We start from the raw sequence: 22,599 nt of genomic DNA, 5'->3' as shown, positions 1-22,599 counted from the left end.
CTGTTTCGTGTTCTGTGACTTGACTCGCAAAAGACGAGCCGTGTGTTCTGCTGATTTGGGGAGCATTTGCAAGAGGCCACACTGAACCCAGGCCCTTAGCCGTCAGGACCAGACACGTGTGAAGCTTGAGCCTCCTCCTGGGGGGGGGGGGGGGGCACACTCACAAAGCCACACGGTTCTCTCAGAGCTCAGCCAACCTGCTTTGTAGGACAGGACCCAGCTGCCTTGAGACCCTGTCCCGGTTCTGGTCACCTGCAAGCCTTTCCGTTGGCCCCTGAAGGCGGTGGCTGCTGGGCTGGGCTGGGCTGAAGCAGGTGCACCAGGGTGGCTCTGCCTGGTCTTGTGAACCCCAGACCTGCCAAATGTCTGTGTTGGTGGCTCTGGCTTGTCATCTTATGAGCCTTGGGCGATAGGGACAGCAACTGCTGGCACCGTGGCCAGCTTGGGGTCTGTGGCTGGGCCACGGCCAAGCGGTTCTCTTGGCTCCTGGCACTCTGTTCCATGGCCAGGCCCTGTCTGGTCTGTGACCTCGCTGACGTGGACAGAGACACCAGCCCCACCGCCTGTGACGCAGCTCAGCCCCGGGTGAGGTGCTGGATGTATTCAACTCACCGCGGAAACAGGATGGTCTTCCCTTGGCCGGCCCGACCCACTCATAAACCCGGACACTCTTTCTCTGCCAGTGCGGCCCTCTAATAAACATTTAATAAGAACATCTCCGCTCCTCCCCAGTGAAGCCTTTCCTGCCAGTATCTCGGGGAAGTGTCTGTAGGGAAACTGAGGACCCGGGGGGGAACCCCCCACCCAGGGGCAAGATGGCGGGGCGCCACATCCCTTTCCCAGCATCCTCCCCTACCCCCCCCCCCCCCCCCCCCCCCCCCCCCCCCGGGGCCGGAAGGGGGCTCCCCAGGGTATGTGGCCCCAGGGGGCCATGGGGAGGAACCACCACCTCTGTTGCAGCCAATCCGGCTCTGGCCAGGCCCGGGGACCACACCTGGGCGGGGGCAGGGGTCGTGTGCGCCAGAGGTCGGGCTGCTGGTGGAGCCCAGGGAAGGGGATGCTGTGTAGGGAATGGACTGTGCAACCCACTCTCACCTGGAGGCTTAGGGGCCTCAGGGCACACAGGGCATGAAGGCCGCATCAAACGGCCGGGGTCCCCCAGTCCTGGGAGTAGGTATGTGGACCCACAGGGCTCACTGGGCGGGGCTAGATGAGCTGCACAGGCTGAGGGCACCTCCCTCCCCTGATCCCAGCAGCACCCACGTGCCTGGACAGCACCTGCTCACTGCCCCTCCTTACCCCACCCTGCCCTCCCCGCCCCTCCCCCGCCCACTGTACTCCAGCCTTGTCCCCGGCCAGTTCCATCTGACCTGCCCTTCAGCAGACCCACTCCGTCCTGCCCTCGGGCTGCCCAGGGAGCATGACCCCAGAGCCTGCAAGGCATTTCGGGAGCTAGGGAGGCCAGAACGGCCGTAGAGAGAGCAGCCGTGGGCCTCCTTTCCGTCCAGCACCCCAGCCCGGCTCTCGGCAGTGGCTACACCCAGCCTCGGGGAGGCCCAGCCCCTGCACCTCAGGAGCAGAGTGCCAACCTCCTGGAGTCCACGGAGGCCGTGCAGCCCAACTGAGCCCCGCCCACCCAGTGCCCACCCTGTGGTGGCTCCAGCTGGGGCACCAAAGTTGGGCTGGACAGACGTGGGCCTGCCGTGTGGAAGCCCAAACAGGGCTGGGAGGTGGGGTCTTTTGGAGACAGGTGCCGAGGCCCAGAGATGGGAGGCTGGCTGGACCAGACCCTCTGCCGCTGTCCCCTAGCCAGCTCTCCTTGCCCCCAGCCCGCAGCCAATCGCTCCTGAAGCATCGCTGCTTGGAGACCCCCGCCCAGGACAGACCCCACCAGGTGCTCCGCTTTCCTGGTGGACAGGGCCTGGCTGGGATCACCTGGGTGCAGCCCTGCCCAACGGGCAGGCCGGTCTTTGGGGGGGGGGGAGGCGGTCTCTGCCCTTCCCCTCCCCCTCCAGCTCGGCCTCGGCCACGCAGGCTTGCCCCGTGGCCTTCAACCTCCGGCCCCACAAGGAGTGTCTGTCCTTCATCTCCAGCCCTCAGTCCTTGGGGAAGAAGCACTCTCCTAACTTTGTGTTTCTGCCACAAAGGGTCTGCGGGGCCAGAGATGTGAGCTTGTGGCAAGTAGGTGGGGGTGAGCACAGGCCCAGGAGGGCAGGTCTTGGGAATCCGCTGGGCAGGCAGGAGCAGCCTGAGCCTCGAGGCCTTGTCCACGGTTGGTTGGGCGGGGGAGGAAGACGTTCCGCCACCTGCCAGCCCTCAGGCCGACCCCCAGGGGCTCGCTTCCCACCAGAGGGCGCAGCCGACACACACGGAGTCCCAGAGCCAAGTGGGAGGAAGGGCCCTTCCCAGAAGCCTCCCACTGTTGTCCGAGGGCCTCCAGCTGGCCTCACGTGGGCAGGCGCCTGGGGGGCCCCCGTGGGAGAGGCCCTCACCCAACCTTCATGCAACAGACTTTTAATGACTGCATCGGTGCACAGGTTCCCATCCGCCCTGGGCATGGCGGGGGCAGCGGCCTTCCTGCTGGCTCCAAGCCCCGGAGCAACTATGCCCACCGCACCGCAGACAACACTTGAGGGTGGCGCCCGCTACCCACCCTGCCCAGGATCGACTTCCGGGATGGGGTCTCAGCCCGGGGAGCGGGGCGGGGCAGAGGGACATACATAGCCCCGCCTCCCCCAGAGCCATCCTTACAAAACAAGAGGGCCCAGAGGCCCACCCAGGCACCCCCAGCCCCATACAGCACCAGCTCAGGGAGGACCCAGCTCAGACTGGGCCGAGTCTCCCGGCCACGTGTGCCCCTGGCTGGCTGCCTGTGCGAGGCATGTGTATATGTCATCGAGGATCTGTGTCCCTGTTCCTCTGCGTGCCCCTGGATGGCCAGTGACTGCTTGCTGCACAGTGGGGTCTGTGGGGGGGGGCGGCGAGTCTATGCACGTGGAGGAAACCTGGTGTATACGAGGATCCGTGTACATGAGGGTCTGTGCATGCAAAGGGGATTCTGGTGTACAGGGGTGTCCGCCCGGGCCCGCGTCCCCGGGCATATGCGTGCGTGCTGGGAAGCCTTATTTGCACTTGTGTACGTAGTAGCCGGTGACGTAGCCCAGGATGAAGACGGCCCAGAAGAGGGCCACTCCGCCCAGCACCTTCAGGGCGATGCCCAGCTTGCCTGAGCACAGCTTCCGGGAGATCCTGGAGAGGGAACCGCCAGCACGTGAGCCCGAGTGGGCTGCGGGGGCTGCAGGGGCTGGGCGGGGGAGGGAGGGGGGGGCAGTGGGCCCCGAAAGGAGGAGGGCCTGGCACTCTGCTGACACGCGGCAGGCGGAGGGCGTGACCCAGCGGGCGGGGCTCCTCCCCCCAGCCCTCACCTCGCCCAGCTTGAGGCCTCCTCCGTGCTGGACACGGCAGCCACGTGGACTTCGTCCCGGCTGCTGTCATCCCACCTGCTGTACTGGACGCCACTCTGCTGGGTCTGCATGCTGCCCGGGCTACGGCCAGAGGGGCAGGGGAAGGGCTGAGGGGAGGGGGCGGGGGCTGAGGGGGGCGGGCGCTGAGGGGGCGGGGCGCAGGCTGAGGGGGGAGGGGCGGGCTGAGGGGGCGGAGCGGGGGAAGGGCAGAGGCACTCTCGGCGGGCTCCTCCTTTACCGGAACCTTCTCACCTGGCTCAGCAGGTGAACCGACGCCAAGTGGTCAAGCCACTTGCCAGGGTCACATGGGAGCCGGCAAAGCGGGAATCCAACCCAGGGAGGCTGCAAATCCGCCAAACCCTACCCTCAGGAATGTGAGAGGCTGCCTCCACCCAGGCCAGGCCCTCGCGGGGGCCTCCGGGACAGCTGCTGGGCCCTGGAGACTGGACGCGGCGGGTCCTTGGCCGGATAACTGCTGCCCCCCTCCCCGTTCCCGACAGATCAGGCCCCAGAGCTTCCCCGGAGGCGGGGAAGGACAGGGACGGGGCGGCGGCTGGTACAGGCTGGCTGGCTGGCCGGGGCAGGCGGGCAGCCCTGTCCTGTGTCCTCTGGCCTGCTCGACTTGCAGCCCCTCCCCCGACACCGCCTGGGGGAGAAGCTGGGGCCTGTGGGGATGGGGGGGCGTCCAGGCGCCTCTCTTCCCGGGACCCCCTCCCAGGGACACTTGGGGAGGGGCTTAAAGGCACAGCGGGCCCCTGAACGGCAAGAGGCCGACCCAGACACTGCTGAAACCCAGCAGTTCTTAAACTCCTGACGTGCCTCCCGGGTCCCAGGCCAGTGGGAGGAAGGGAGGAAGCCCATCTCGGAGCCTCAAGGCCTGCCTCTCAGGCGGGAGCCACCTGCTTGGTGGCAGCCACTCAGGTCAGTGGCCGTTCTCAGGCCCAAGGGAGGCCAAGCGCGCACTGAGTGTGAGTTCCGCTTTCCCAGGTGGGTCTGGGAAAGGGGCTACTGGGCCGACTCTGTTAGCTGTCTACCTAACGTCCACCTCCTTCCACCTGGGGGCACAATCCTTAGCCGGTTCCAGGCAGCAAGGTGCTGCCCTAAATGACAGCCGGGGGCTAATTCAAGCTTAATACCTCGGCCGCTGGGCGTAGCAGGAGCTACAGGGTTTTTGCTCTCACGAGAGAAATAGCAGCGGCTTCTTTCTGGCCGCCCTGCAGTGATGGCCGGAGCTGCAGCAGCCATTTTGCTACCGGATAGCCACGCAGCGCCAGCCCTGACAGGGTGGGGGGTCTCCAAATCCACACCCATTACCCACCTGTGGGCTTCTTTGTGTGAGAAGACTCAACCCACACCTGTTCAAGTCTGGGACAAGGAATTCCCATCGTGTGCACCAGAAAGCATTCCCAACTGATGGAGACTGTGGCTTTCAAGCTGCCCTGGCTGGACAAAGCCCCTAGAAGCCAGTGAAGTGCCCAGAGCTGGGCTCCTGAGGGCCTCACTCTCCAGCCCCCCACTGGAAGGTCCCGCCCTGTAGCAAGAGCCTGGGGCTGTGCTGCCCAGAGCCACCAGCCAAGCTGGGGGCCCTCGCGGGTACCACCCCATACCTTAGACCCCTTCGCTCCCAAAGCACCCCCGAGGAGCCCACAACTTACAAAGGGAGTGTCCTGGCGAGGAAACCCAGACTCAGGCGCCCAGGAAGGTGGTCAGGTGGTCAGAGCCTGGCCAGTAGATCTCACCTCCTCCCAGGCCACAGGTCAAGGTCCGAGGTGCGGCCGGTGCCTCCAACCTGAAAAATAGGGGGGAAAAAAACCCACAGAAAATAAAGTGTAGAGGACGGGCTCTGCGAGGAGCCGGGGAGGGAAAGGAGGAGCTCTGGGGTGTCCCGGGGCGGCCAGCAGAAACCAGATGGCCCTTTCCGGCTCGTGGCCGTCCCTCCACGGGTTGGGCCGGGGCGGGGCGGGGAGAGGGGGTCGCTTGGCCGGCCCAGACCCTCCCCCGCCTCCTACCCCGCAATTCCGCTCTCCCGGGCGACGCTCACAGGCCAGGGGGGCCGCGGCCAGGTCCACCTCCGCGGTCCGCCCGCACCAGGAAGCTGCGCCCCGACGCGCGTCCCACGGGGCCCTCGGCCCCCGGGCCTCCGAGCAGCGCAGACGTGCAGCCGGCCGGGAGAAGCGGGGCCTGGGGCGGGGCCAGGGGCGGAGCCAGGGGCGAAGCGAGCCGGGAAGCCGAGCCCAGGCCGCAGGTGCTCCCGGGGGCGCCGCCGGAGGGCGTGCAAGCTGCAGGGAAGGAAGGCAGTAGGTGCCGCGGGGGCGAGGGCCCGCAGGGGAGAGGGGACCGCGGGAAAGAGAAGCGTGTGAGGGAGGGCGTAGCAGGGGCGAGGGCACGCTGGGAAGGGGCGCCGCGAGGGAGAGGAGCTGTCAGGCGCGAGGGGCGGCTAGGGAGAGAGGCCGAAGGAGCCGCTGGGCCCTGGGGGGTCCCAGGCGTGAGAGCGGGGGTCCTCCACCAAGACCGCGCAGGGACGGGCTCGGGCGCAGAAGCGGGGCCCGGAGCCTCCGGACGCGCCTGGGTCTGATCCGAGAGTTGAGGCGGCCTGCGGGGGGTGGGGGGGGGGCGCTGCGGAGCTCCCCGCTGCGTCCCTCCAGTTCGCGCCCTGGGCGAGGCGGGTCTGGCTGCGCGCACAGGTGCGGGCGAAGAGCAGAGCCGCGCCTGATGGGTTCCTTCATTCAGCGCCTGTTTATGTGCCCGAAGCCTGCGGTGCGCAGGACGCAGACAGAGGTGCCTGGCCGGCCGCCTGGAGCTGTCCCTCCCGCAGAGTGATGGAAAGGAACAGCAGCAGGAAAAACGGCCTCCATTCACCCTCTTCCAAAGGGGTCGCCCCAGCCAGGGAAGCCCCCATTTCGGAAGTGGCCCCCCGTGGGCCCAACTGAAGGAGCCGATAGGCACCCAGGCTCAGGCCTTCAAACCCCGGGGCCTCTGGAGGGGGCCCTTGCTCCGTGTGGGGGTCTCCCCAGGAAGGAGCCAGGGATGCGGATGGGGGCTGCGGACGGAACCCGAGCCCCCACGAGTCCCGGAGGGAAAGAGAAGCTGAGCCCATGGCCAAGGACAGGGTTTAATTCTAAAGCGAGAAGACCGGGCCACACACGATGGCCCCGCGAGCTGGGGCCCAGCGTCTGGGGGGGCGGGGGGCGCGTGGGCAGGCGGGCTCTACTTGGAGGCCAGCTTCTTGGACTTGCTCTGGGAGGAAGGGGCCTCCGACTGGTGCAGGGGAGGCATCCTGATGCCTTTCTGTTTCAGCTGATTGTAGTAGTCGGCTCGCTCAGAGATGATCCTCTGGGGAGGAGCACAGGCCGTGGCTGCGGGGGCGCCGCTGCTCCACCACCACCCCCCCACCAAGGGCAGCCGGCAGCAGGGCCTGCACGGAGCACTGACACCGGCTCTCCAGGGGGGAAAGCTGTGGTCTTGCAGCATTTGCGAACTTCTGTGCAGAAAACGCTCCCACCGCTGCTGGTCAGGCCCCGGGAGATGAAGCCCACAGAACTCGGAGTGGGAAAGAGAGCCCCTCCCCCCATGGGCCGCGGTCGCTCTCCCCTGAAGCAGCACTAGGTCCCCTGCGAATCTCCAGCAGCCCCTGACCGAGAGACCTCAGAGGCCACGGAGCCTGTCCCTCCAGGCCCTTCTGTCCTGCCCCCTCCCTCACCTCTCCTGCTTCACCGCCGGTCACTGTTTTGTGTCCTTTGTGTCCGACACTGGCAGGGGAAAGGATTCTTCCCTGACTACTGGGTGGTACGGAGGACCCTTCCCTCCCTCTCTCTCCCCTCCCTCTCTCTCCCTCTCCTCCTCCTCCTTCTCTCTCCCTCTCCTCCCCCTTTTCTTCTCTGCCCCCTCCCTCTCCCTCTCCCCAAGCAACGGTAGCCAGGCTGCAGAGACCTCCCCCCAGGTCCTCATGCAGGGCCCCCCTCCCCTGAGACCTTTGCCACCCTGCGGGATCGCCACTGGCCGCGGCCCCACCCCCACGGCGCAGAGGAAAGAAATCAGGTCTCAGGGAAACGCGGGGCGCTGGAAGGGGACAGGCACTGGTGGCAAGCGCCCTGCCGTGGGAGGCTTGCGGCGTGGGGACCGAAGCAGCCCCTGTGAGCAGCACACGGGGCCGCACAGAGCACGTGCAGGTCAAGGGCTCGGCTCCCAGGGCCCTCTCCCCACCACGCCCCAAGGCAGACGCGCTGTCTCCCACGTGCAGAGGGAAACTCCGTGGCTCTGAGCTCAAGTGACCCGGCCACAGCTTCTCAGCCGAGGACCACAGGGGTGATGACTGACCCCTGCCATCCCCAAAGTCTGCACCATGTTCCCTGCACCACCGTGCCCCTGTGAGGCCTCTGTTTGGGGTCAGCAAGATGACAGCGTGGGCCAAGGCCAGGGAGGGGTCTGTGCCAGGGTCCTGCCTGAACAGATGACTATCCCAGCTGAGGCCACGCCGAGGTGCTGAGAAGCATCCCTGAAGAGGCTGGGTGGGCCAGGGTCCCTGCTGCGGGGGAACCTCCAGGACTCCGGCAGCTCGGCCCCCCGCCCCTGTGCATCCCCCGCGGACTTGCTGCTGGGGGTCACCGAAGGCCGAGAGCGGCTAGCCTCGCCAGCTGTACAACATCGCCACCCTTTCAGGGGTCCGGTCCCCCTCTGCCTGAGCAGAGAGTAAGGATGATCCCCGGGTGACGGCGAACAGTGACACAGAAACAGAATGGGGGTCCGTGGCATCCATGCTGGCTTCTCCCCTCCGCCTCTGGCTGCAGATTAGTCGGCGCCCGCCCAGAGACGCGGCCTCGGGGACAAGGAGGCAGCCCAGCGCCAAATGTACCTGCAAGGCCTCCAGAATGTCATTGTCAGAGATCTCAGTGGCCAAGGACTTGGTCCCGGAGGTGCTGAAGGTGGCCTGGATGATGTTGTTTCTTAGTCTTTCGAGCTGTGAGCAAAGGGAAGGAGCGGGGGAGTCACCACCCCGGCTTGAAGCTTTTCAGAAGGTAGACGTGCCCTCGCTTTTCACAGCCGCAGAAACCGGAAGAGGTCGGAGAGGCCGGCTGGTCTGCCCGTGAGCTACAAGGGGCCGGATCCAAACCCAGGCCCAGGGGGCCCGACACCAAGGCTTTAAGACTTTCTACTGCTTTTTTTTTCCTTTTTAATTGAAAAAGAAATGGTTTTAAAAGGGAGGGGGGGACCAGAGCTCTGAACAACCCCCCACCGGGCCACCCCCTTCCCCTAGGGAACTGGTGCAGCCCCCTCCCGACCCCAGGGCGCCCTGCGAGCCTGTCAGCCCCTCCCTGTTAGCATTAGAGGGGGCACTTGGGGGTCCCTCCCTCCTTGCCTCGTGCTGCTGGCGGTAACTAGCCGCTGACAGGGCATTAACCGGGTGTTGACGAGGACGGGGCTCAGGCTGTCTGGTCTCGCTGCCATCGGCCTGGCTGTGCACGTGCAGGGCCCCAGCCCGCCTCCGCCCGCCTGTACCCCACAAGCCCTCAGACGGGGCCCCCCGAGTTCTGGCGGCGGCACGCTAGCAGCTCCTCGGCCTCCGCGTCTGGAAGCCCCGACAGAGCAGGAGGGCCAAGGGGGAACCAGCCTGAAGAGGCTGCAGGAGGGTCCACTTTGGCTCCGGGACAGAGGGGATGTTAGGAGCCCCGGGACCTTGGGCGGGGGTGGGGGGGGGCTCCCATGTTTTCCAGTGTGGACCGATGCCAGCTCGGTGCTGGCACCGCACTGGTGTGGGGGTCTCGCCCTCTCTACTGGAGGTGGCCGTCAGCTGGGGGTGTCCGGCCACAGTGCCCCACGCCCGGGCTGTCTCAGGCATCACTGGCAGGTCCTGGCACCCCTTCCTGCCAACCCCAGGCCTAGGCTCACCCTCTCAGCACAGTGCTCCAGGCCCTACTAGACAGACTTGAGACCCCAGCACCCAGCACCCCGCTAATGCTCCAGCTGGGTGGGACACCACTTGATGAAAGATAGCAGGTGCGGGGGGGGGGGCTCGGTGATGCCCTCAGAGCCGCCCAGCAGGAGGCTGGCCCCCCATGGGGAGTTGGGCGCACCTGGGTGGCCACAGGCACTCTGGGTGGGAAAGAGAGAGGACCTTTCCCTTTGCCGCTTTTCGGATTCTAAATCAAGTCAGCTCTTCCGCCGGTTTCCTTTTCCGCCTGGGGGGGGTCCCTCATAGCAGAGGGCACCTCGGCTTCCCTCTGTGCCTCTGCTCACGTCCCGTCCCATGTAGGGGCTCCGATATGGGATCCTGCTCTTCAAATCCCAGCACCACCCCTGCGCGGCCCTGGGGGCTCAGACGCGTTACTTAACCTCCCCTGCTGCGGGTGCCTTTACGTACACAGTGAGGACGCTGAGAATACCTGCTTGTAGCTTTGTACACGAGGTTAGAACACTTCAGCGAGCTGCTTAGAACGGTGTCAGACCCATGGCAAGCACCCCGTAACTTGCAAGGAGATGGTGGCGTTACTAGCATACCCCCTGACCGCAGAGCCCCCCTTCCTGGGCGGCCAAGCCCTGGTGCCCACTCCCAGCACAAGTCAAGGCAGCGACTCCATCCACGAAGCGGGCGAGGCTGCCCCCGCCTCGGGGCCGAAGTGTGCAAGGCCCCTCACACCTCTGCTGTCTCCACCACCATTTCTGGAGCGCAGCTCTGCGCCAGGGGGGCCGGGATACGAGGGGGGAAGAGCCTGAGCCCCTGCTCACTCCCTGAGCTCCCCAGCCCGGGGCGCCCTGGCTCTGCACGCGGGGCCTACCCGGGACTGCGCGCTCTCCAGGGCCACGCGGGCCTGCAGCTCCGCCTGCTGGATCATCTCGTTCCTGCTCCCCATCTCCTCCTGCAGCCACTTCTGTCTCTGCAGCTGGCCCTCCTTCTGGCTCACCTGGTCCTGCAGCTGGCTGACCTTGGCCTCCAGCTCCGAGATGATGTGATCCTGCTTGGCGAGTCTGCTCTGCAGCTCCGCCACTTGCTGCGGGGGCGGGGGGGGGGGGGAGGGAGGACGGGGGAGTAGGGTCACCGTGTTCCCCGCCCCTTTGTCCCCCCAAGACGGCCGGCGTCACCGAGTTCAAGCCAGATGTGGAGTCAGCAGTGGCGAGGAGCCTCTGTGTGCACCTGCGTTCCAGCCACTGCCGATGGGGGTGACGCCTGACGGAGGGGGGCCCCCCACTGACTGCGAAGGGGGTTCGCGGCTCACCTCCCCCACGCTGCGTCAGGACTTACAGCAAAAACAGCAAGATCTGGCTGACCGTTTAACCACGCCTGGCGGTCACCTGGCGGAGGAGAAAGTTGTCCTTCTCCATGAGGCCCATCATCTCTTCGTGTTTCTTGTCTTCCCGGAGATTGGAGAACTGGAAGGCAGAAGGGGGGTTGGCTCAGGGAACGGGAGGACGGACGGGACACCGGTGTCCACCCGTCTCCCCGAGCCTCAGTGCCACAGAAGCCGCAGGACCCCTGCCAAGGGCAGGGAGAGGGACGGGGGGCCTGCAAACACGCGGGGAGCTGGGCAGAGCCAAGGGGGATGGGTGCTGAGCCAGCAGCGGGGACAGCTGACGCGCCCAGCTCCCTCCCGGAGTCCCCCAGTCTCAGGAGTTGGAGGTGCGGCTGCTTCTGGGTGTGGAGCCTCGTGTGGGGTGGGGGTCGGTGGTGACCATTTCAGGAACTGAGTGGCAGACCGGTCCCCAACCTTGAGCGGCGAGGAGCCTGCCCCTTGTCCACCTGGCGGGAGGCTGGGGGCCGGGGTTTGGCAGAGGGGCTCCGGCGGGGGAGGTGCCAGGCTCAGTGTGGGGGTGGCGACCCCAGGCTCCAGATGTGGGCTCCCCCCCACCCCCTGGGCCTCCCGGAACACCAGCAGCTGGGCCTTTACATCACAGGCAAGAAACCCTCCCAGGTGCCAGATTCCGGGGCAATCTGAGCAAATTAAGAGGAAAGCCCTAACGAGACGACCTTGAACGCTGGGCTGACGGGGGCCCGTGTGCCCTTGTGCGTGAAGCACAAAATGAGCACCGCGTGGCCACTCCGCTCGGCCCTGACGCTGGAGCAAAGCGCTCTCGCGAACGACAGAGACCGAGGCGGAGGGACACAGGACACCTGCAGGAGAGAGAGAGATGTTGCAGTAATTAAGGCCGGCAGCCAGGAGTGTTGCGCGAGGTCAGACCGGCCACCGATCTTGAGGTAAAAGATACAAGGACGTTCGGAGAACAAGGCGGATCTGGGAGGCGTCAGTGTGACAAAGGCAGGAGGGAGGAGGCTGTGGGGAAAGTGCGGAGAACGAGGAAAGCACGGCAGACGGCAGACGGACCAGGACACTGGAAGAGGAGGGGGAACCGGGTCTAGGGACGCCAGGAGGACGGAAGGTTCGAGAGACAAGAGGAGGAAACGAAAAACCGAGATAAACGTGAGCTTCCAGAACCACAGGACACGCGTTCCCGGTTGGTCCCAGAGAGCCCAGGACGGTGAACCGGCCGCGATGGCACAAGTCTGCCAGCTTTCAGGGCACTGGGGACCAGGACAGCACCGCGCCACCCGGCCTGGGCCCGGGCGAGCGAGAGGCGGGGACACACTGACGGAAGGCGCTGTCCCGGCCACACTCTGCCGCCAAGTAGAAGCAGGCCGTTCGCAGAGTACGGTGTCCCCCCAGTTTACACTTACTCATTTAAAAAAAAAATTTTTTTTTAATGCTTATCCATTTTTGAAAGGGAGACAGAACGCAAGCGGGGGTGGGGCACAGAATCTGAAGCAGGCTCCAGCCTCTGAGCTGTCAGCACAGAGCCTGACTTGGGGCTCGATCCCACGGACCGTGAGATCACGACCTGAACCAAAATCAAGAGTCCTATGCTTAACTGACCGAGCCACCTGGGCACCCCAGAAGGCCTTTTTTTTTTAAATTTATTTTTTATGAAAAAAAAATTTTTTTAATGTTTATTTAGTTTTGAGAGAGACAGAGACAGAGCTCAAGCCGGGGAGGGGCAGAGAGAGAAGAAGACACAGAATCCGAAGCAGGCTCCAGGCTCTGAGCTGTCAGCACAGAGCCCGACGCCGGGCTCGAACTCCCGAACCTCGAGATCATGACCTGAGCCGAAGTCAGATGCTCAACCGACTGAGCCACCCAGGTGCCCCCACCTACTCATTTTTTTATCAAAAGATCGCTGCAGGATGCACTCCCATGAAGACGCGGGAGTAGGTCAGAAGAGAGAGTGGACCTTAATCCTCATTCCGGAAGCCTGTGTTTCAGCCCCAGGCGGGCGTGTGCTGCTGACAACGTGCCCCTACCCGCACCCCCCTGGGGGTCCTGGGTAGGGGACACCGGCGGACCTCCCTGCGTTGGGGACCCCAGGCAGGGGAGGAAGGAGGAAGCAATAGCTAATGTGATGATGCAGAAAGTTCCAGAACGGGCGTTGGAAGCATGCCGTCTGGGAACCTGCAGAGCGATTCCTAAGGAAGAGTTGAGAGCGGCCGCCGTGGGGGAGGGGCGCGTGAGGGGGAGGAGGGTGGACACACCTACTGGGGCGACGAGCCTGTGGGACTCCTTGATTCTTTACGCTGTGACTGTGAAAAACTTCGAGGAAACACGGTGCTCAGCTAGGGGCGGGTGGACGCGGGGCGGGGTTCCTGGGAAGCGGCCCGGAGCCGAGCGGCCCGGGGTGGACGGTGCGGGGCCGCCCCGGCTCCCGGCTCCCAGTGCCAGGGTGACAAGGGCACGGCCACCTTGTTGGACATGGCGCGTAGCTGGTCCTCCCGCTCCCGAAGCTCCCTCTGCAGGGCCTCGTTCTCCGTGTGCACCCGCCGCAGCCGGGACTCCTGGAAACCCACTCGGCGTTGTAAGGACGTGATGGCTCCTGCGTGAGCGCCGTGGAGGAGAGGAGCGAGGGGAGGGGCCTGAGAAGCCGGGCTGAGGGTGGCGGCCTCCCGCCCCGCGGGCCTCCGTCCCTTGCCCACCCCCCCCCCCCCCCCGCCCCCCAGGCTCCCGGGCCCCGCGGCCGCACCTGTCGCGAGCGAGTATCTGGTCCTGGTCACCTGCAGCTCGTCCTGGAGCTCCCAGATCACCTGCTCGTACTCCTCCAGCTGGGCCACCAGCTCCCGCTCGAAGGCCTCTTCCAGGGAGCTCGAGCTTCTCTTAGACTGAGCCTCGGCCCCCTGCACCTCCTCCTCCTCCTCCAGCTGCTCCACCTCCTCCACCTCAGCCCCCTCCTCGGGCGCAGCCTCCCCGCTGCCCGTCCCGCCCTCTGCTTCTCCCGCCTCGTCTTCTTGGCCGCCGTCCACTTCCAGGTCCTTGCCCCTGCGGGTCGCGGAACACTCGTCCTGCGGCTGGGACACGGAAGGCACGCCGGGCAGGAGTGCACTGGGCGTGGGGCCGCGGCCCCCCCCAGCCGGGGCAGGGTCAGCCTCGTCCACTCGGAGACCCTGGCACCCCCCGGGGCAGGGGGGCTGGAGTCCCGCCACCCTGCACCTGTTCCCCCCAGGTGTGTCTGAGGGCCTACGACTGGGGAAAGGCCAGCAGGTGAGAGCTACGGGTGGGACACCGTGGCCTGGGCCCCGCCCGGCTGCCCTGCAGATGTGGCCCGGGGTCAGGCCTCGCCCCGCCCCCCCCCCACCCCGTTTCCCGACACGCCCGCACCTGCCTTCTGTGCTGCAACTCCTCCTCGTCTCCGAAGAAGGGTCTCAGGATGCTCAGCTTCCCCAAGGGCTTTGGTGCAGACTCTGAGGGCTGCTCCTGTAAGACGCCTGCGTGAGCCTCGGCTCCCCCGGGGGGTGAGACCTGTCCTTCTGGAAGGGGACAGCAGCCTCTCCACGTTGCAGGGGAGGGAGGGGAGCCAGCGTCCTCCTGCCAAGGGTGCTGTGTTGCTGAGAAGGGGGCCGGTGGCCTGCACGTGAGCAGGCCCATGTTTCCTGTGGCTCACAGCTCTCTAAGCGCCCCCGGGGGAGGGGTGCTGGGGAGCAGGGAAGGCAGGCTGACGCCCCCAGGCCCCCGGAGATTCCTGCTGCCCCTGCCTGCTGGCACCGTGCCATCGGTGTCTGGTCCAGCTTTCTCTGGTGGCATCTCGGGGGTCCCTGCCCCTGCCTCATGTGTGCCCCCAGCATAATGCTGGGCTGTATCCTCAGGGATGAAAGAAATCAAGTTTTAGAAAAGACCAGGCGACTGCTTCCCCGAGCCCTACCAGCACCTGCCTGGTTCAGCCCTCTGTCCAGACCTGGGAAGGGGCAGCACCCCCCCCCCCCCTGCTTTATAGGCAAGGACACTGAACGTCCTGCAGGCAGAACAGACCTGGCTCATCTGAGCCGCCACACCCACCGGGTCCATGTCTCAGCCCCGGATGCCACCTTCAGGGCTCCTTCCATCCTTCAGGGTCCCGGAGGATCCGGCCCTCATCTTCCGGGAAGGAAGCGGAGTCCAGACAGACACACGGCCCGCCCCAGGGACCAAGCAAGCGGGCAGCAAAGCACAGGGGTCTGTTTCTACGTGGAGCGCCCGCCCCCACCAGGACGTGGCAGGCTTCCGGGACGACGGGGCACTTGCGAGGGGGCCCGAGGGCTACCCGGAGCTTTGGACCCTTAGCGGCAGAAGTCGTGGCTCAGGCCCCCTGCTCACCCCGTGCCCTGACATACCAATATCTCTTGGCTTTTGCTTTGGAGGAGGAATTTCAGCTGCTTCTTCAAGGCCTCCCTCTCCTCCTGGAGGGCCGCGACCTCCTTGTCTTTCTTCCGAAGCAGGAACTCCAGCTGGGACAGGCGCTGCACCTCCTCCCCCAGCGTCCGCAGGCAGTGATCCTGCACAGAAGCGCAGGTGGCCCCCATGTGCCGCTCGAGCCCCTCCCGGGCCCACCCTCTCGGGGCGCCTGCAGACAGGCAGCTCTGAGCCCAGGAAGGGCAGGCCTGCCGTTCAGGCACCCTGAAATCCCAGCCACCCCTGCCTAAGGGCAGGTCCCAAATCCTTGCCTGGGGGGTGGGCTCCTGGTACCTGCCCTTCAGGCCTGGCCCCAGCCACCCACCCCCGCCCCGGGGCCTTGTCAGAGAGCCCCGCCCTCTGCCCCTCCACCTTCTGTGCTCAAAATCTCGGTGCCCCCAGTTCCTCAGAGTCGGAGACACGATACAGATGTTTTTGGACAAACGGAAACCGGAGGACTTGCCACCAGCAGATCTGAGCTGAGGCCGGAGGGAGGTGGTCCAGGCACAGGTGCCGGAGGAAAAGGAGGCAGCTAGGAAGCCCTCCAGATGTTTGGGATTTAAGTGCCAGGCTTCCACGGGGCCCACGAGTCAAAGAAGCAGATGCGCCAAGGAGGTTAGAAGTTTGAAACGGAACAATGATCAACATCAAGACATATGGAGATTTGTAGGGTGAGGCCGAGGCCACGGAGGGCACGGATTCCGAGCCCCACGCGCACCGACTGGGGCCCGCAGGGAACCAACGGGCTAGCCATCCACCTCAGGGCTTCAGAAAAGAGCTGAGGCTGTGGCAGAGGAGAGGGTGGACGAAGATCTGGGAGGGTGGGGGAGGGGAGAGGGGGCGGAGCCAGCAGCATGGCGGGGGGGAGGGGCGGAGCCAGCAGCATGGCAGGGGGAGGAGCCAGCAGGAGGGAGGAGCCAGCAGCATGGGGGGGCGGAGCCAGCAGCATGGCGGGGGGCAGGGGCGGAGCCAGCAGCATGGCGGGAGGGCGGAGCCAGTAGGAGGGCGGAGCCAGCAGCATGGGGGGAGGGGCGGAACCAGCAGCATGGCGGGGGGCGGAGCCAGCAGCATGGCGGGGGGGAGGGGAGGAGCCAGCAGCATGGCGGGGGCGGGGGGCGGGGGGATCTGAAGGAATGCGGAACTGCTTACACAATTACGTTAAAATGACTTTGCCAAAATCGCACCTCTTTCCCCTGACATAGTGATCGAGACCCACGCATGTGTCCCAAACTGGACAGCGGTGGCTGGAAAGGGGATGTTCGGTGCGACTGGCGGCTTGTGGCTGCAGGTGGCTCTCTGGCCTCCCTCCAGTGATGAAGCATCACCTCAGCCAGTTCAGACCAGGCGGAGATGAGGGAAAGACAGCCCTAAGGACACCTTCCGAGCTCCTGGAGGCAGCCAAGCCTGCAGCCCTTCCCCAGGCCCGTTCACATCCGCCAGCTGGTAATACCCCTTCCCGCTGTTTGCATAAGAACACCATGTTGCAAAGAACATTCTTTTACACAGATCTGTGTGGCTCTAGCTAATTAGAGCCTCAGGCTTTCCGCAAAGTGGTCCCAGGATATCAACACTTTCAAAGTTGTGAAATCTATCAGAAAATGTCGAGGCAGAGTTTCGGGAATCAAAGGTAACACGAAGACCCATGGACCCTCAGGGTTTTGTGTGCCCACCAGCTACTCAACATTTTGTGTGCTCATTTCCATGACGGCCATGAAAGCTTCACCAGCTTTAAGACAACTACAGAAGCAGGTTCTAAGAAAAGACTATTAACATTGATAAACACCTAGCAGGACAGATGGAGAGAAAGAGGGCAGGAGTTAGCACCATCAGGAATGGAAAAGAGGCATGGTTTCTCTCTGCAGAAATTAGAGGGGTAATAAAACACCATCCTGTACAGGACTAGGCCAATAAATTTGAAAATTTACATGAAACAGACACATTCCTAAAAAAAACAAAAAACAAAAACATCGCTTCCCCAAACTGAAACAAGAGGGAGAAGGAACTCTGAATATCTTTCAAGGAAGTGACTTCATTATTTGTAGAACCTTCTCTCTGAGGACTCTGCAGGCGTCCTCAGTGATGCATTCTTCACCAATCTCGTGTAGACCCTTCCAGAGGATAGAGAACGGAAGGGAGAAAATGCCTCCCAACTTTTCGATGGTTTTTAAAAAAAAACTTTTTAAGTTTATTATTTATTTTGAGAGAGAGAGAGAATCCCAAGCAGCCTCGGCATTGTCAGCATGGAGCCGGATGCGGGGTTCAAACCCATGAACCGTGAGATCATGCTCTGAGCCGAGATCCAGAGTCGGGCGCTTAACCGACTGAGCCACCCGGGCACCGCTTGGTGGTTTGTTTCGAGGCCAGATTTACTCTGACACCAAAAGCAAACAAGAGAATTACCAGACAGGTAAATTACGGGCCGTTCTCTGTCACAAACAAGGATGCAGAGACTCAAATCCCAACAAATCAACTCGTAGGTAGATCTTTGCACACCGAGCTGGTTGTTAATCTTTAAGAATACATCCTCCCAAGTGGAAATATCGGGTCAAAGGCATGTGAATGGTTGAGGTCATGACTCGTGGGGCGAGCTTAATGCCAGGGGGTGGGACCCACGCCAGCTTAACCCGCTGCCCACTGGGGTGAAGGCGCACGGGGGCTGCAGGGTTTGGAAACGTCTGATTCACAGAACCGGAAGAGGGAGCTGGGGGTCAGCTTCGGCCGCGTCTGGGGACCTGCCTGAACAGCTGACCGGATCCCGGGACGAGAGCCCCTGGGGTGGCCGCGGCCCTCCTCTCCAGCGGGATGCGGAGCTGGGGCATGCGGCTCAGGGTCTGTGCCCAGGGCTCTGCACACGGCCGTACCTTCTCATGGATGACAGAGATGTACCAGGGCACGTGCTTTCTCAGCTGGCTGTGCGCTAGGACTGGGCTGCTGGGGACCGGGCTTATCATCCGGGATTCGCTTGTCCTCAAATAGTTGAACTCACAGGCGCTCTTACTAAAGGGAAGGAGGCGCCCTGTCGAGAAGCGGGGGGGCAGTCAGACTAGTCCCATGCTGAGCTGCCCCGGGGCCTTCCATGATCGTGTCCCCCCCAGAAACCCTTCACTGCCCGGCCGGGCTCACCACACCCCTACTTGTGACCACCCTTGTCCATCCTTCCCCACCTGCCCAAGTGTGTGTTGAAGAAAGGGAGGGAAATGGTGAAAGCAGCCCTGCGAGATTCCCGGGGCCTGGGGGCCAGGACAGCAGGGGTCATGCTGATGCCGCGGTGCGCCAGGTGGCCCAGACATTTGTGAGGGGTTTCCTGGCGTTCAGACAAAGGAGACCTCTGCGTGCAGAGATCGTCTTTGGATAAAGGACAGAAAGTTATATTCGTGTGTGGGAACAGTGTGTTCCACTCAAGGAGGGACGCACCCTGTGTCAGAGACACAGAGCCAGGCAGGTGGTCCCCAGGGGGCAGGATCAGGGAGGCCTGGGGAGAGCAGGGGCCGGGGGCAGGTACAGGCAGAGGCCTCGGGTCTGGCATGATGAGGAGAGGACCCCGGTGGCGGCCGGCCCTGCCCTCACCGTCCACCTGCTGGCTGGAGAACGGGTCCTGGGTCGCCTTCCAGGAATCGAGTGCCACGCGCAACTCCTCGGATAACTCGGCTGAGATGGCTGAACCTGCAGGGGGTTCAAGACGCCAGCTGATGGCCGCTAAGGCTACACCTTCCATGACCTCCAGGGCAGGAGCCACGCTTCCATTTCTTTGTAAACCTCAGGTGGGATTAAAGGTGCCGTGTCAGGGGACCTGCGGGAACCCTGGGACTGAACGTAGACACGGTTCCGTCCTCCTGCCCGCGTTGGTGTGCCGGCCCAGAGCAGCAGGTGCAGCTGAGTCTCTCCAAATGGAGGCACCCCTCCCCGGAAGGACCCCGCATCTCCTGTAAAAAAGGCTCAGCTTCATGGTATCTGAGAAGCCCCTCTGTCCCGAAGGGCAGACCCAGCTGCCCCCGAGCTGTCACGGTTCGCGCCACGAGCAACATGCAGGACGCATTGTGGTCCCCCAGCCATCCCGGCCAGCCCAGCCCACAAGTCCTGGATGAGGAGCACAGGCCGCTGAGGTCCCAGGCCTGACGAAGGGGCGCTGGTAGGGGCCCCCACCTCGGACACGAACAAGCTCCTGTTCCCGGCCACAGCACTAAGCCTCCATTGCCCTGTCCCTTCGGACAATGTCATGTGCGGGCACGTGGGCCCAGTGCAGGCTGGGACCTGAGGGGTATGGGGTGCTGCCTGGCCTGGCCAGTACCCCTTGGTGACCACGGAGTGCCCGGCTGCCCTCTCAAAGCCCCCGGTTCTCCCGGGTCAGAGCGGGGCCTGGCACCACCAGGCGGCTGTCGGGCTCCTCACAGGGGTTTGTTCCTGTCTTTGGCCTTATGACCCCTTTTTGGCAGCTTCCAGAATTTTCAACATTCTCCCCCCTCCCCCAAGCATATTGAGTCGGCTGAAGGAGACCAGGGAAAAGAAAGGAGGCTTTACCTTCCCTCCCTCCTCCCACCCCTCCTCCTCCCACACACCCCTCCTCCCACCCCCCTCCTCCCACCCCTCCTCCTCCCAGCCTTCCCTCCTCCCACCTCTCCTCCTCCCACCCTTCCCTCCTCCCACCCTTCCCTCCTCCCACCCCTCCCTCCTCCTACCCCTCCCCCTCCCATCCCTCCGGCCTCTGCCTCTGCTGCTGGTTCCACCCGGGGCTCCTGCCCACACAGCGAGTTTCAGCAGCAGCAGCAACCGCGGCCACCGCGCACAGCCACCGCGGGCCGCCGCTCTGGCTGACATGTGCCAGCAGGGAATGCCGCCCGACTCCATGGGGGAAGGAGGCGGTTTCACGCGGGAGCCCCCTGGTCGGTGGCTCTCACCGTAAGGACACATGGACGTGGCCCTGGTGCTGAACCGAGGGCAGTCAGGCCGCGCGAGGAACAGCTTTCTCAGCTCCTCCAGTTTGGCCGTGAAGCTGGTGTCCTCGGCGCTGGCGTCGGCGTCTTGCTTGCGTCCGTCCTGGTGGAGTGGGGACAACGAGACACTGAGAGAGGAGACCCTGGAAGCCGCCTGCCCCTCTCCCCGAGCACCGCGAGCTTCAGGACAGCGTGTGCACCGGCTGGAGACATGGCGGCATCCGCCTGGGGAGTCCTTGGGGACCCTGGGTTGGCTCTCTGGTCTCCTGGAGCCTGAGGTACATCCAGGGACCTTCCGGCTGTGCTTCCCCTCCCCCCCATCCTCTCCTCTCCCCGTTGGCTCCTCCTGGAGACCCCTCTGAGGAAGGCTCAAGGCGGACGGTGCCTCCTCGCTCACGGGCTCTGCACCCCCCCAGAATCTGCCCTTCTGGGGCCATCTCCGGAGCGTATCTGGAGGCCTTCGGTCGAGGGGCAGAAGCAGGCCGTCCGCCCGCCGGGACCCCGTACCATCTTCCCGTAGAAGCGGCTGAGGGCCCGAGCCGACTTGCTGAGGCCGTGCCACCCGCAGCTGCCGCGGCCGGCCACGCTCTTCAGGAGCAGCACGCCCTTCTCCAGCGGGTTGGGCTCCAGGCTGCGCTTCTTGGGGGGAAGGGCTCCGGCCCGCAGCATCCTCAGGGCAGGTGCAGAGACCGCGGTCGGGCAGCGGAAGGACGCCGTGGACAGTTGGCCTCTGCGGGAGCCGGGCTCACGGGTACGCCTGCTCAGGCCCGGGCGGGACCGGCTCCGGAAGCCCCGCGTCCTGCGGGATCCGGGAGCGTGTGTGGCATCACTGACGTCTCCATAGAAACAGGCCGTGCCATTTGGCCTAATTTTCTGTGATTCGTCTTAACTTCCTGCCCGCGAGGGGACCCAGAAGCTGTTCCCAGGAGAGGCGGCCGAGGCCCCGGCGGCCCGGTCCCTTCTTGTCTCTGTCCTTCCCCCCCCCCCATCAGTGCTCTGCCTTACCTGAAGTTGGACCCCGCTGCCGTGGCTCCGATATGGAAATTTAAGAAGCATTTCGTTTCTTGTATAATTTTTTTTTAAGTTTGAGAGCAGTCACGTGCGCACCAGCAGGGTAGGTGGGGAGGGGCAGAGAGAGAGAGAGAGAGAGAGAGAGAGAATCCCAAGCAGGCTGCACACTGTCAGTGCAGAGCCCAACACGGGGCTCGAACTCACCAACTGTGAGATCATGACCTGAGCCGAAGTCGGACGCTTCACCGACTGAGCCACCCAGGCGCCCCTCTCCCCTGAATTTTTGCAACAGACTCTTAATTTACACTCACTCCCTCTGAATCCATCCCCGCCCCGTGCAAGCCTGCTCCCTCACCGCACCGCCTGTCTGAGAGCGGGGCTCCGTTCGCACAGCCCGCAGCAAGGAGCGTGCGAGTGCCACCCTGTGTTCCTTGCAGGCGTCGGTCCAGGCGCGGGTCCCGTACTCACGTACGTGGCGCACACCCACACGCGCACAGACCCGCACACACACATTCACGCACGAAACCCCGTCTGGCTTGGGTGGGAACCCACATTCTCCTATGACTGTCCCTGGGAAGCCACGTCCCCTCTCGGGGCCGATTTTCTCATCTCTGCAATGGGGGTAAAGATAATCCCCAGCTCACAGAGCCGGCGTGAGGATTCAGTCGGGAAAAGTAGATAAAGAGCTGAGGCGCGTAGTAAAGATGACCTGTTGTTAACTAGGATCATCGTTAACTACCCTCATCCTCAGTCCCACCACCTGTTTGCCGTCCTAGAGGGACCGGGCCCAGCTGGGTGGTTGAGAAGGAGGACAAAACAGGGGCCTAATGAATCACATGTGGCACTGACCTCTGCTTTCACTGATGTTCACCGTCAGCAGTCTGGACGCCAAGGAGCTCAGAAGCAAATTAGTTCTAACTTTGCCTTTCTGTCTGTCTTTTTGGCATTTGGGCTTTTCACTTATTCTCACTTACTGAGTGTCTGCCAGGCGCCAGACGCTGCCCTGGGCCCCAAGGGCACCACGGAGTCCGTGGGACAGCCCGTGGCACGCCGTGGCAGCGGCCAGCCGGGCCCCAGGGGCTGAGCACAGCACGGCTTTTCTGGACCCTGCTGCCTGCCTCGCTGGGCACCACTGGCCACGTTGCAGAAAAATTCCTCCGACCCTCGTCAGGACGGGAAGGAAGACTTTATTCAAGGAGTAGAGCAGGCGAGAGAGACTGAACTCAACTCTGAATGCGGCAGGTGAGCGGGGCCCCCAGCCCAGGAGCAGCCTGAGGGGGTCGTGGATGGACCTTGCTAAGCGGGGCAGCAAGAGTGGGGGCTCCTCTCCAGGGGCGGGCCGAGGGCTCACGCACAGGGAGGGGAAGAAGAGGGGTGTGGTTGGATGACAAGGGGCCGGGGACTCTGAAAACTGGCCTTGCAGGACTCTTGCCAAAACTGACTTGGCCGAACATGGATGGGGGAGGCCAGGATGGGGGCCTCGGGGGCGAGAAGAGGGCTCAGAGGGGCCCCGTT

General features: G+C 64.1%; 2 protein-coding genes across 3 annotated transcripts; both read right to left on the bottom strand.

Moving 5' to 3' along the window:
* Positions 1 to 2,480: 2,480 nt before the first annotated feature.
* On the bottom strand, positions 2,481 to 5,635 carry SMIM1 (small integral membrane protein 1 (Vel blood group)). 2 transcript variants are annotated; one of them, XM_042951620.1, is made up of 4 exons: positions 5,474 to 5,635; positions 5,120 to 5,253; positions 3,426 to 3,545; positions 2,481 to 3,249 (listed from the first exon to the last, which is right to left on the bottom strand). In XM_042951620.1, the coding sequence occupies exons 3-4, from the start codon at positions 3,533 to 3,535 to the stop codon at positions 3,123 to 3,125; spliced, it is 237 nt and encodes a 78-aa protein (XP_042807554.1). In that variant the 5' UTR covers positions 3,536 to 3,545; positions 5,120 to 5,253; positions 5,474 to 5,635; the 3' UTR covers positions 2,481 to 3,122. The 2 variants fall into 2 exon arrangements, with proteins under 2 accessions (XP_042807554.1, XP_042807555.1); XM_042951621.1 differs by having other exon boundaries at positions 5,506 to 5,635.
* A 927-nt stretch (positions 5,636 to 6,562) lies between these two features.
* On the bottom strand, positions 6,563 to 20,933 carry CCDC27 (coiled-coil domain containing 27). Its single transcript, XM_042953094.1, is given in 13 exon segments — positions 6,563 to 6,797; positions 8,317 to 8,421; positions 10,238 to 10,450; positions 10,752 to 10,829; positions 13,186 to 13,316; positions 13,464 to 13,785; positions 14,096 to 14,191; positions 15,085 to 15,246; positions 18,004 to 18,158; positions 18,710 to 18,805; positions 20,038 to 20,176; positions 20,581 to 20,888; positions 20,891 to 20,933. Coding segments are annotated over 13 exon segments (1,974 nt in total). The 3' UTR covers positions 6,563 to 6,671.
* Positions 20,934 to 22,599: the final 1,666 nt, after the last annotated feature.

This window comes from Panthera leo, chromosome C1, assembly GCF_018350215.1.
Source record: "Panthera leo isolate Ple1 chromosome C1, P.leo_Ple1_pat1.1, whole genome shotgun sequence".
Lineage (NCBI taxonomy): Eukaryota > Metazoa > Chordata > Mammalia > Carnivora > Felidae > Panthera > Panthera leo.
This window is presented reverse-complemented; position numbering and strand designations above follow the sequence as displayed.